Source organism: Peromyscus californicus, unplaced genomic scaffold (assembly GCF_007827085.1).
Source record: "Peromyscus californicus insignis strain IS unplaced genomic scaffold, ASM782708v3 Scaffold_12__1_contigs__length_115047231, whole genome shotgun sequence".
Taxonomy (NCBI): Eukaryota; Metazoa; Chordata; class Mammalia; order Rodentia; family Cricetidae; genus Peromyscus; species Peromyscus californicus.
In genome coordinates, this window is record NW_026294413.1 from 48,964,857 (window position 1) to 48,978,822 (window position 13,966).

At 45.6% G+C, this 13,966-nt stretch overlaps 1 protein-coding gene across 3 annotated transcripts in view; it reads right to left on the reverse strand.

Annotated features, from left to right (window-relative positions):
- The window catches only part of Rubcnl (rubicon like autophagy enhancer), a 36,792-nt gene extending 25,277 nt beyond the window's left edge, over window positions 1–11,515 (reverse strand). The window contains exons 1-3 of one of the 3 annotated variants that reach the window (XM_052732745.1): window positions 11,330–11,515; window positions 5,911–5,944; window positions 35–670 (exon numbers count right to left, since the gene is read on the reverse strand). In XM_052732745.1, the coding sequence (XP_052588705.1) occupies window positions 35–670; window positions 5,911–5,944; window positions 11,330–11,374 (715 nt within the window). In that variant the 5' untranslated portion in view covers window positions 11,375–11,515. Of the gene's footprint in view, window positions 1–34; window positions 671–2,348; window positions 2,513–5,910; window positions 5,945–11,329 lie in introns of those variants that run through there. The other 2 variants (XM_052732748.1, XM_052732746.1) reach the window with 2 other exon arrangements.
- Between the last annotated feature and the right edge of the window lie 2,451 nt (window positions 11,516–13,966).

Here is a 13,966-nt window from a genome sequence, read left to right on the forward strand (position 1 = left end):
GAGAAGAGTAAAGGAAGTCACCAGATAGAGTTACCGTCATCTGCAGAAGCTGTCAAATGGGAAGACTCAAAACGGGCACTGTCCTCCTTAGGGGATGGGGAAGTGGCCACAGTCTGGGGGTTTTTGAGCAGAGATTTGTGCTGAGGATGAACCTCTTGCTCTTCTGTAGCCATGGAGAGGTCACCATTCTTGCCCCCAGAGCCACGAGCAATGGTGTTGCAGAGGGCATCAGCAATATTCTCAGACAATGGCGTCTCAGCTAGGGAGTCCCCGTGGGACAGCAGTGAAAGGCCCACGGGAGAGAGAGTGTCTACCACCAAGTGTTTCCCACTGTTCTGCACTGTTGGTCTCTGGGGGCGTAAGTCTTGTAGCGGCTGCTCCACACATGGTGGGTTGATCCAGGAGGCTTTGTGCCTCATGAGCCTCATGTCTAATTGGCAAGGAGGGTGGTCAGTGTCCAGGAGCCTGGGCAGACCGTCAGTGTCCTCAAAGGCACAGCTGGTCGTTTCACAGGGATCCACAGGAGAATCTTGCTGGCCTGTGAATGGGGACACCATCCTTCCAGGTGTGGAGTGAATGGGTTCAAAACATCTCTCTCGAGTGGCTGCTGTGCCATCTGGCGTGGTCCTTGAACTCATCACATGGTCAGCTGGAGGTCTGAAGAGTTTATCTGCAGTGAGCAAGAATCATTCCAAATAAATGAGAGTTCAGTTGTATTTTTGGTTATATATTATTGTCAATAAGCAAAAAAAATTATCATTTTCCTTTATAGCTCACATTAACTTCTCCTTGCATTTTCGAGCCAAAAACAAATGACTAAACCAGACAAACAAAACAAACAAATAACAAAAAACAGCGGTAAGCCTAGAGAGTTTGACGTAGGGATAAGAAACATTTTTGCAAGTGTGAACTTAATTGAAGAAACTACAAAGACAAACTAATAACGCAAAATAGCAATATACCAAAGGTATTATGATAAAATTACCCATCAAATCAAAAATGGGAATGCCACATAAAAGTAAAGACACTTTTATATCACTTTATTTGGAGTTCATTCTAGCCTTACAGCAAAGTAAGGGAGCACTCAAACGAAAGAAGACAACCACTAAGACCCTGGTGCATGCAGCTTGTGTCAACTCGAATATTCATGACATCTATAGGAATTCAGTATTAGTTTCTAATATTTTTAAATGATGCATGATTCTAGAATCCATCTTTAAAATGGTTCTGAGTTTGGCTGGAGTGAATGTGATGATGGTTAAAATGTTGATCTGCACAGTGAGAAGATCTCCCCAGGCTCAGCAAACATTTCTTTTTCCTGTCCACCTTTGAGAACAAGGTAGCAGAAAGTCTATCCAGGTCAGCCTTCACACAGATGCAATCCATCTGGGCAAATTCAGCTCAAATGAAGAGTGCCACAGCACTTGGGATTAGCTTTATGTTTTTGTGCCCAAATACCAGAGAGAAAAGCAGCTTAAGGATTTACTTGTTCAGGTTTTCAGAAAGTTCAGTCCTTGGTCACAGAACTCATGTTACTGGGTGTAGTGACCCAGTACATCATGGCTGTGGGAGTGTATGGCAAAGTCAGAAACAAGAAGGGGCCTGAGTAAGACATGCCCTTCACAGCATACCTCCAATGTCTTGCTTCTTCCAACCACCCCCACCTTCCCATAGTCTACTCAAATTTTTAATCTATCAGGGGGTTAACCCATGGATTAGGTCAGAACTGAATCCTCTCTGAAGACTCTGTCACAGACACACTGGAGGTTTGTCCTGTTCAATCCAGTCGACAGGCAAGACTATCACATACGAGTGTGACTGAATATGAGGTTTACAGTTGACTCCAGAGTGTTAGACATCACCATGCTGTGTGGAGCTCACTCTCACATGCACATTGCTATCTCACATTCCCTCAACTCCAGGCAAGTTTATCACGTTACCTACTTGATGTTTTCCCAGTGACCTCAACTCAATATGCCCAAATCAGACTCTAAAGCCCCCCTGCCCGGAATCTGTTCCTCTCCTACTTTCCCTATCCCGGGAAGTACATTTCTCAGTCACCTGAGCCCAAGATTTAGGAGCCATGTGTGACTCTATGCTCTCCTAACTCTCCATTTTTAATCACTCAGCAATTTAGAGCCAGCGTGTTCGTCGAAGCCACTGTCTTCTCCCACGTGGACACCCACCTATGACTTCACAGTGAAGAGTGGCTCCCCTCCTTCCGCCCTTACCCATCCACAACCCCAGGCATTCAGAGAGATCCTTTATAGACCCAAACTGCATCTCATTCCCCCAGTCAAACCCCAGTGGCTTCCCATCAAATCAAGAGTAAAACCCACACTCCTTACCTTGGCCTTAAGGCTTGACATGGGCCCTGGCCCTGAAGACCTCTCATTTATCTTTTTCTCTGTCAGCCCCAACAACACAAGAAGCTCTTGGACCCTGAATTTTCACCACCCTAAGGGTGCAGTTCACCTGCTGCTTGAAAGTCTCTTCCCCCAAGTGAACGCAGCCTGGCTCTCTCATGTCATGCGTGCCTTAGTTTTGAATTACTTCCTCAAGGAAGTCTTTCCTAACTAAAGGCAGTTCCCTGGTCCCCCCTACTCTGCCACTCTGTTCAGTTTTCGTCACAGAAACATCACTTCCTGATTCTTTTCCAGCTCCTTCCAATGAGTCTTCCTCTGCCCCCAACTATATGCTTCATGACAGCAAGGGCTTTGTCTGTTCTCGGCCACATCATATCCCCCGTGTCTTCAGTTGCATGTAAGAGCTTAATAAATGCTTATGGAATAGATGAATGTAACCAGCAAATTGGAAATAAAGTCCAGATAAACACCTTCTTTAGTAGATGTGGTTGTTCAATTACTGGGACATAATTATTTTAACAAGAATAGAAATGAACACATGCCTCCTAAAGATATGAAACTTTTCTTGCTCATCATGGACATCGACAAGAAACAAATTCAAATGCACCAAAAGAAACTACATATGAAAGTTTTTCTTAAAAGTCTTTAGATTTCCTTGATTTGAAAGCCCTGTATTCTAGGTCACGTATTTTGGAGTAATGCAGATGAAGGATACATTGTGTGTGTGTGTGTGTATGTGTGTGTGTGTGTGTGTGTGTGTGTGTGTGTGTGTGTGTGTGTTGCATTTTTAAATGTAGTTACCTATTGATGGACATTTAAATTGATTATGTATGTTGGCTATAGTGAATAGCCACGATAAACATAGGACTACATATGTCTCTGGTGTGATAATTTCACTTCTTTTGGATATTTATCCATAAGTGAGACTCCTACACCATTTGGTAGATCTGTTTACAACATTGGCTGACACTCCATTGTGTTCCCATAATAGCACTGACTACACTGTTACATTACCACCAACAGCATACAAGGTCCTCTTTCTCCACATCCTCACAAATAAAATTCATTATGACACATTTCCTGCTGTGTTACTAAACACATCCAGTAGTAAGCAAATGTGGTTGAAAATAAGAAAATCTTCAACCACGGCATGCGACCAAGTTCATGAACATTTCCCTCCAGCCTCTTCAGTCTCTCTCCGGGTCTACTTCCCTTCAGACTCTGACTTCAAACAAAGATTCACAGCCCCAAGTATGCTAACAGACTCTGAATCTATCATATCAAACTGAAAACATTAAGATGCTCTGTGGTGGTATTGTGTTCCCCAAAATATTGTGCACCCTAATAAACTTATCTGGGGTCAGAGACAGAACAGCCACTAGATACAAAGGCTAGAAAATGGTGGCACTCACACTTTTAATCCTAGCACTCCAGAGGTAGAAATCCCTCTGGATCTCTGTGAGTTCAAGGCCACAATGGAAACGGCTAGGCATGGTGACACACACCTTTAATCCCAGGGAGTGGTGGTAGAAAGCAGAAAGGTATATAAGGTGTGAGGACTAGAAACTAGAAGCATTTGGCTGGTTAAGTTTTTAGGTTTTGAGCAGCACAGTTCAGCTGAGAGCCATTCGGATATGAGGACACAGAGGCTTCCAGTCTGAGGAAACAAGACCAGCTGAGAAGTTGGCCAGGTGAGGTTAGCTGTGGCTTGTTCTGTCTCTCTGATCATCCAACATTTCACCCCAATACCTGGCCCGGATTTGTTTTTATTAATAAGAACTTTTAAGATTCCTGTTACAATGCTCAGCAATATGGCCCCAAGCTTCTAGATAGCATCTAGGATCAGAGTAAAGGGAGGTTTTCAAAGGTCAAAGCTTTACTGTAACAGTGAACCTTCTTATAGCAAGGTCAGCAGGAAGGACACAGCATCTTATTGCAGTGGTTGCTGGGTGACGTCACCGGGGCTCCCCTCTGGTCCTCTCTTTACTGAAAAGAGGTTTGCCAATAGTTCTGTAGGCTTGCTGTCAAAGGCACGAGGAAGAAGGACAGACAGCCATTAACAGTAATAGGTGTGGTGGCACAATGAGGGGACAGCCCTGAGACATGGATCAGAGGACACTGGATGTGCACCTGAAGGGCCACAGAGTTACCTCAGAGTCACAAGTGACCCACTTCCTACGGCCGTTACATGGTTCCCACTTCCCACTCTCGGTTTGCTTAAGTGAAAACTCACATGAGCTCAGGTGCCAATGTATCAGTTTGAGAAATGAAATGGGACCGTGAGGGGACTTGCCCCAAGTTTTACTTTGGTAATCAGCAGAAGCAGGACAAAATGAAAGTCTGACACCTGAGCCAAAGGTCCTTCCATGAGGATTCACATGGCGTACCGGCTGACGTCAACAGGAAACTCTCAGTTCCCTTGGCAATGTGACCTTAAAGACTTTCCTATCAGATTCATTTGAAAATGCAGGATTAGGAAGCTGGGAGCGGTGACTTGTGTCTAGGATTTCAGTATTTGGGAGGCTACAGCAGGAGGATCTTGAATTACGGGATCAGTTGAGCTACTAACAGGCTCAAGGCCAGTGTGGGCTACACAGTGAGATACTGTCTCAAACAACAACAAAAAAAAGGACAATTAAGAACTGAAGCACAGCCGGGCAGTGGTGGCGCACGCTTTTAATCCCAGCACTCGGGAGGCAGAGGCAGGCGGATCTCTGTGAGTTCGAGGCCAGCCTGGACTAGGAAAAGGCGCAAAGTTACACAAAGAAATCCTGTCTTAAAAAACCAAAAAAAAAAAAAAAAAAAAAAAAAAAAAGAAGAAGAACTGAAGCACTCCCTGGGCTTGGCGGATACTTGCAATCCCAGCTACTCAAGAGGTTGATGATTCTAAGCTGACTGACAGCCTGGGTGATGTGTCAAGATTGTGTCTCAAAATAAAATTTCAAGGGGCTGTGCATGTAGCTCGGTGGTATAGCACTTGCCCAGCAAACACACAGGGCACACTTCATTCTCCACATGCTTTCATTTATATGCTCATACATTCTCTACTTTAATATTCTACATAATTATAAAGGATATGTAAAAATAACACATTATTTTTGCTTTTCAATGAATCTTCTTGTGCCCTGAAAATATCCTGCATTTAGGATATGACTGTTCAAGTACTATTCTATATTCAATATATATTCAATGTATATTCTATATTCAATAGAATCTACCTGTAATGCCAACTTCCAAGTGGCAGAGGCAGGAGGGGAATCCTGAGTCTTAGGCCAACCTGAGGTATGTGCTATGTAGCAAGACCCTGTCTCAAAAAAAACCCAACTAAACAAACAAACATACAAATCAACCAACATGAAACCAGAAATACACATGAACATAATTAAAAAACTAAGTAAGACATTGAAAAATATGTATTAGCCCAGAAACATTTGAGTTGATACTTGTACTTGAAAGATGTCTGGATTTCCACACATGAGCAAAATAAAATGAGGAGCCATGTTGGAAAATATTTGGCACATCGTCAAAGTCAACACAAACCTACCATTTGATCGAGGAACTCCATGACAGGTACATACCTATGAGGAATGGAAAAGGGTGGTCAACAGGATTCGCACTTGAACGTAAGAGCAACACTTACTCATCGCAGACAAAAAGAGGAAACACCTCAAATGTCTGCCAACCAATGAATACATAGACAAAGGGTCTTATAACCATAGTGTGAAATAGTTCTTAGTCATAATTAAAAATGAAAACTGTTGTTAGTAAGCCCAGTAAAGGAAGTCAGACACAAAAGGCATTTCCCGTTCCTAAGTGTTTATAGAAGATGTCCAGGACAGGTGAGTCTACACAGCAGGGGATCAGCAGCTCTTACAATGGAGGAGAGGGGAAAGCTGCTGCCTAAAGAGTAACAGGCTTGCTTCTGAGGTAAGGAACGTGTTCTAAAAGCAGCCACAGTAAGGACATCCACTAGAGTTCGTTGACTTATACGGGAAACAAGAGTCATGTGGCAGCTGAATTTTATATTGATCTCAGCAATGCTATTTTTGTATATTTATAAGTGTCCTTCTCCCTTCAAGAAGACCTGGGGATACCAGGGAGCTGGTGGATCAGAGTGGCGTCCGAGGAACACCAACTGCAAGGCTGCAGAGGTACTGACGTGGTAGAAGACAGCAGGAAAGAGAAGTAGAACATCTAAAGGGAAGGATGAATAAGTGAGCCTAAAATAGTGTGCAGAGGGAGGGAAGTAAAAGTGAACTCACCACAGCAGCTCTGTCTAGAAAAGAAATAAATTAAACTTAAAAAAAAAGGATGGTGAGGAAAACATCACCTATAGATGGCTTCTGGACAGCTGTCACAGACCCTGTCTCTTGAGTACCCTACATGCTTAGACATGTACCCTGTCTTTCAAACAGCACCCCAGAGGCCGAGTCTGTGACCTGGTTAACAAAGAGGCAACAAGGCCCCGGTGTTAAGCACTGTGATGTATTTGGTTAGGTGCCTATCGTTTAGAAGTACATACATAAAGACTCAGAAGTAACAGGATTTCTTGTATTGCTTTAAAATACTACCAGAAGGGATGGATGTGGAAGAAAGATATTATTAGGCACACTGATAACTGCTGGGATTGGCAGAAGAGAGCATTATTCATTACACTATTCTACTTTCAAGTGGAAATTTTCTGTAAGAAAATCTTATAAGTAAAGAAATTTGAAAAAGAATCTCAACATTTGCTACATCTATGTCTTATGACCTCTGTGACACCCCTATCCTATCTGGAACACTCCACTCCTCTATCACTTCAGCATCTGGGTCTTTATGCAGATACTACACGAGGTGACCTTTTAATCACCTAGGTGTGTGCTATCCCCTTTTCCCACCCACTTTTTCTCTACAGCAGTTTTCTTCTGACATCTTCTCCCTCATCAGTTCATAGTACAACATTCAGTTTGTGCCTTGAACTGCTCTAAATTTTCTACACACACACACACACACACACACACACACACACACACACACACACACTTTGATTAGGGTATAATCTGTCAAGATATTTCAGATTGTTACCAACCCAGCCAATCCACAATAAAAATAAACTCTCTTGCTTTCCAAATAGCAGCAAAGGGGCCAGAGGCTGAGAGCAAGATGCAGACTATTAAAAAGTCAAGATGAGTAAGAAACATTTGGTGTGGGGACAAACCTGGAAGTCCTTTAATGGGAAGACGCCACAGAAATGTGGACAGTTGACATAAAATTAACTCGAGTGAGTTCCAAAGAAAGGAAGAAGAGGGAAAGGAGGGGGAAGAAAGGGTGCAGGGGAGTGGGGAGCCAGCCCAGACCTCCAAACAAACAGAAACCCTCCTCTTTAGCCTCACAGTCCACTAGAAGATGTTAACAGGGTTATCTCTTGGAGAAGGCGCACACAAGCCCAAAAAAGCTGTTTTTCGATGGGTAGACCCAGGAGACCCAGGCCAAACTAATGTAGCCCTTAGTATTTCAGACCCACAGGTGAAGGGAAGACGTTTAAACCTCATGACCCAAACTCCTCCCAGAAGAACAGTACTTATCACGTGCTACCTCAGCCATGTGATGGTGTATGCATTTACTTCTCTGACACTAAATCTCTACAAGACTTTAAAGTGAGAGTGAGCAACCAAAGGCTCCTGTTTTTATACAGGTCACGTGACAATTCAGATCATTTGGCAATTCAGCCATATTTGTATGTTTTTAAATAACAGTCCATGTCTCCTTAGCCATCCCAAAGGCTATCTTTTAAAAACTAATTCCCAAATGAAGAAAGAGAAGAGAAGGATACCACATCGATTTTCAGAGCTCAGATGTTCTCAGATCCACTAGAATGTGTTGCAATAAAAAAAAAAAGCCAAAGAACATAAGGAAAAATAGCCTGACTACAGTTTTCATCACTTGACATCAACTAGAGAAAAGCACCCACTCACACCTCTGCCCTCTGTGTTCTTCCAGTTCCCCACAACACCACACACACACACACACACACACACACACACACACACACACCACACCACACCACACCACGTTGGAAGGTTAATGTACACTTCCCTCTTTTAATAAATATAAAGCCAAAGATGCAATCATTTTTTTTAAAGAGAAGAAGATTTTTACCCTACGGGTGAATCATGCTGGGTGTGTGGTTTCATGTTCTATTCATTTACCATTACCCAGCTGCCAGATTGACAAAAACACCCAAATCTAAAACCTCCTTTTCCCCCTAAGAAGGATTTTTCCTTCTCAATTTGTACTTCATGTTCTGATAGACCTAGAGCGTCTACTCAATATGAGAATACTAGTATTATTACTTAATGGATCAGAACACTGAAAGTGAGGACCACAAAGCCATCCAATGGCTCTTTGGAGAACTGCAGCCTGGAACCCTGCTCCAGAGCCTCCATTCTCAACCCACAGCTCCCCTCTATGTATGGAATAAAACCCAGGGCAGAGAGCATACACGCACTCACATGCACACTCACACACGCACTCACACACCTCCCAGGCAGTAAGGTGATTTTAAGACACTTATGAGCTCTATGACCTTGACCAAGGCACAGAATCTCTCTGCGCTCCATTTCCATTTCCAGTTTGCTGTGAGAACTCACTGAGTTGTAGCGTGTGAGCCTCAGTCTGGCACATTGTGTTCTCTAAGTCAACTTTGCTATCACTGGCATCCCTGCTGCAGAGCAATTCCCAGTTCCCCAGAAGACGGATGGCTAGGAGCCCTTCTTTTATTCCCCATCCTCTGATTCTTCCTTCAGGTCCCTCCTCGGGTTTGTACTAAATGTACAAACCAACCAGAGCTCTTTTGGGGGCACAATGGAAAGATGTAATAGGATCGACAGGCACCAGCGTCACTGGGATTTATTCCCTCTGGAAGCCCGGGCATGCTTATTTAAGAAGAACTGCTCAGATGTTAACAGTCACACAGGACACTACACCAATCTCACTGCATCAGCAATATGAATCTATTGTTAGTGACGAGGGAAACTATTCAAATCTGTCCGTTGTATTCTGTGTGTGCATTGAGATGAGCCAGGACATGGACCAGTAGGCTGTTCACTCTTTTTAGCACTTGACTTACTTCTCACTATCAAATAAAGTTGTTTCTACTTGAATATTTGCCCATGGCTCCCACAGACTCTTTCCTATGTAAAATCAAACAAACAAGGGGGCTGGAGAAATGGCTCAGTAGTTAAGAGCACTTATTGCTCTTGCAGAGGACCCAGGTTCAAGTCCCAGCACCCACATGGTGGCTCACAACCATCCATAGCTGTGGGGTCCGAGGCCTTCTAGTGATCTCCTGAGGCACCAGGGACACACATGACGCACAGATAAACATGCAGACAAAACACTAAAACATAAACTAATTTTTTTTAAAAAAAGAGCGTGGAATAAAAACTGACCACCTCTAGGCCTCAGGTTCCATGACCCTCAAATTTCCTCAGTGTTCCTCGCACCCCTCCCGACCCTATACAGACCCTAAGGAACTGAGTGAGAAGACATAGTTCCTATTATCTGGTAGGAAGGGCTGTGAGGAGCAATGTCAGGTGGTAAGGCAGCCAAAGGGGAACTGAGTGCTGAGGGGATGCAGATGCAGAAACAGGCATGCTTTGACCCTTGCCACAGGGAGTTACAAAAACATGAAGTTTGCATAAAACTTCGCTGGCTATGCCGCTGTGGGCAGGAGCTGTGCGCCCAGCGCTTGTCACTCACTGCAAAGGCCCCCCTGAATGCTTGCCTTTGCCAGGATACCTCACTCCCTGCGGCTCGTTTATCTTTCAAACTCTCTGGGAAGTGAAACCCAGGCTCTCTCCGCCTCACCAAGGAAGTGCCTTGACAAATATTTGGCCTTGAGATGGTCTGAGGAACCCCAAGTTTGCTAACTGTTTCCCAGTCCTTTGCTCTCTCACACCCCAACTTCAGCTGAAGGATCTCGCACTTGGCACCGGGACTCTCGGTAGGGGCAGCTCCAGAATACATGTTTCTTTTTGATCCTAAGCTCTCATTTAGGGTAATAACCCTTTCTCAAGCATTCTCAGTCCCACAGGGAATCCTCTGAAATTCTGCACTGGTGTCAGCAGGTGGGCCGGGTCGGAATCGCCCCAGTTCCAAGAAAGCAGGTAGATGGACTTCAGGTGGAGTGTGCTTGTTTATGTGGCAAAAAAAATGTTTTTCTGCCACCTCGAGAAGTCCAGGGCAGTTGGGTGTGAGGATAGGGTTCTCACAGTTCATGTAAGGGCCTATAGAGAACTGAGAAGGCCCAGGGGGCCACCTGGGTTCAGGCGCTTTACGGCCTCCAGGGACTACGCCTGGCCAACTGTACCTCCTCTCCTGGCCTTTCCCCTTCTCAAAAGAGCACTCGTTTTGCAAAAATCACACCGCAAAAGTCCCCTTCTCCCCCTAGAAACACATTACCACAGCCCCCAAGTAGCCACGACACTGTCCTGACCACCTCCAGGACCACGGGTTATCTATGGGAGGCCTCCTGCGCTCCTCTCTCATCCTCATAGTGCCCCGCCTCCCGCGGCCGGCCCGCCAGGCTCCTGGCCGCCTTCAAGGGGTCACTGCGTTGCGGAACCTTGGGGACACGCAAAGAAGTCCGAGATGCAGCCAGGACGCTGCTGGGACGCGGGTCATCTTCGCTTCCCTCTGCCTGTGACGCCCACGATGTGAAAAGCCCCGGGAAAGCGAAGCCTGCGGCTGCATGCGTGAACGCGGGGACACTGGGACGTGCCACCGAGTGGGCGCCCTGGACCCGTGCCTCGAGCTTCATTCTGCCCTCGGACGCCACCGACCCGCCACACCCGGCTGAGATAAGCGCGAAACCAAACTGGCACAAATGAGCTCCCAGCCCCCAACTCCCAAGCAGCAGCTTCCCCACTCCGATGTGTCAGCGCTGAAGTCAGCGAGCCTCCCGTGGGACCGTGGCTTACCCGCGCCTCCTGGCCGTTATAGCCACCTAAGAGCCACCTTGCCATGTGGCCGCGGTAGGTCTGGATCACCTCGTCGGTGTGCGGCCAACAGCTCCGAGGTTCTGATGGTGCAGAGAGAAGCTGCCAACGAATACAGAAAGTTTTCACCAATAGAAACAACCTAAGTCCTCTTGGCTCAGCTTCACGTGCAACCACCCTCAGCCCCTCTAGGTGGCGCTGGGTGCTCTCTGGGGGAAAGGATTGGGACCCTTAATCCTGAAGACTGTCCCAGCATCCCATGGCTTGCTTCTTGGCTTCTCTGCAAAACCGACCTCCATCACTCCAGATGGCTCTTTGACTATGTCCGTTATCATTTCCAGGTCATGGAGCAAATGCAATGAAATTCTGGATTCTTTGTCTAGCATCTCTGAAACATCCCCAGTGCCTGGTACATCCTGGTTTGGAGCGGTTTAACCTTAACTAGTTGCTGACTCTTCAGAGGAGGTTAGAAGCCAATAAGTCAAAGTCAGCTGAATACCAGCTGCCAGTCATTGCCCTCCCTCCCCCTTTCCTTGTGGCTAGTTTGTTTGGGAGTTACACTGGGTTAGACCTGGAAAAATTCCGTGTCAACTAAACACCTACTGGGGGAAACTTACATTAAAAAGTCAGAAAGTGGAGCAGATGCGGAGGCAGGAGGAATGTAACTTTGGTGCCAGCCTGGGCTACATAGCAAGACTATTTCAAGAAAAGTCAATAAGCAAACTGTGTAAATTAGTGCTAATATTTGTTGCTCATGTGCCTTTAATTGTTTTAAGCAGCCTTAAAAACACCCCTGACTGCAACAAATCATCAATCCTGCTTCAAGGATAAGGGGGTCTGTGGCTTACAAAGTTGTTTAATAACTCCTCTGAGGCCACACAGCTAGATAGCACAGATAGACTTTTAAGGTAGGTGTGTCTGGCAGCAGATCCTAAGTTCAATTTCTATGGAGCATGAAATAGGCAGATGAATAAGGTAAAGGGGACCGTGTGAGAATCTTGTTTCAGGGATATCTGAAAGGAAAGAAGTCACGGGCTGGGACAGGAGGGAGAATCTTAGCAACAGCGAATGTCATGCAGAACAAATTGGTGTTTAGGTTTGACTCTGAGACGTCTCCCGCAGACTTGTTTTTTGAAAGCTTGTTCTCCAGTGGCTGGTGATATTTTGGGGAGATTCTGGAGCCTTTAGGAAGTAGAGCTGAGCTGGAGGAAGCAGGTCACTAAAAAAAAGATTTTCAAGTTTGCAGCCCAGCCCCAATTCCACAGCTTTCCGCTTCCTGGTCCACTCCCAGACAAACGAGCCTTTGCCTCCACCTCGCTGGCAGACGGAGTTGTGCCTGCCATCCTGACCTCTGCCGACTGAAACCCCTCTGAAACTGTGAGCCAAAACAAGCCTTTCCACCCTGGAGTTAATTCTTCCAGGTACACCACTAATCAAAGAATAAAAGCAAATGTTCTGGAAGATGGCGGTGAGGCTCGGTAGTAGAGATGTGTGCCCTGAGTTCAGTCCCCGGCACTGGAAGAAGACAGTTATCAAATGGCAGACCAAATGAAGTCCCAGCTAGGAAAAGGATTCTTGGGCTAGGGATATACAGGTCAGTGGCAGAGTGCTGGAATGCATAAGGCCCACAGTCCTAAGTTTTCTCATAGGTGACAAGGAAGTTTTGAACAAACATTATAGGAGTTTTGATCTATGATGTCGCCTTTACCAAATTTGCCATTTGGCTGACCTCCTGTGAGAGTACCTTACCAAATCTGAATGTGCATATTCTAGCTCATTGGGTCAAACGCTTGCCTTACAAGCCTTAAAACCTGAGTTCCATTTCCAACCCCTATGCTGGGGGTGAGGGGGCTGGGCATGGTGTCACTTGTGGTCCAGAACTGGCAGGTCAGAGACAGGTAGACACCTAAGACTCCCTAGCCAGCCATCCCTGCCTACTTGGCAAGTTCTAGGCTACTGAGAGTCCATCTTTATAAGCAAGGTGAATAGCACTTGCAGAGGGATGACTGCAGAAGTTGTCCTCTGGTCTCTACATGTACCAACACACACTCACACACACACACACACACACACACACACACACACACACACACACTCACTCACACATGTGCACACATACACAAAGAATATACATTATTTCCCTTTTAATCACAACAGAGGTCTGCATTTTGAAAGAGAATCTTGAGAACTAAGAGGAAGTTTTAAGGACACATCATTCAACCTGGAAACACTCTCCGGAAGTCTTCCACGTTCCCTCTGTGAAAGAACTTTCCCAGCATTAAATATAAGGACTGGGGTTCCTGAGGCTGCCTAGGTGACTGGCCAGTTCTCAGTCACCAGTTACTACAACTGAGCATCACCCAGGTGAAGCATAAGGATCACGTGTTTTCCCCCCCTGATTCCTGAAGAAGGCCAATGGCAAGGAGGTCCAAGACTAGCATGAAAGACATAAATGTCAAGGACAGTTTAGCCCTTTAGCCAGTGAGCATTAGGTGAGCACACACACAAAGCTTTTCTGTGGCCAGAACATCCTCATTGTCGCAAGAGAGTTAGAGCCTGGTGGTGGCTGCCCTGCAAAACCTAGCCAGGCTTCACAAGAAGCCATTGTGCTGTGAGCAG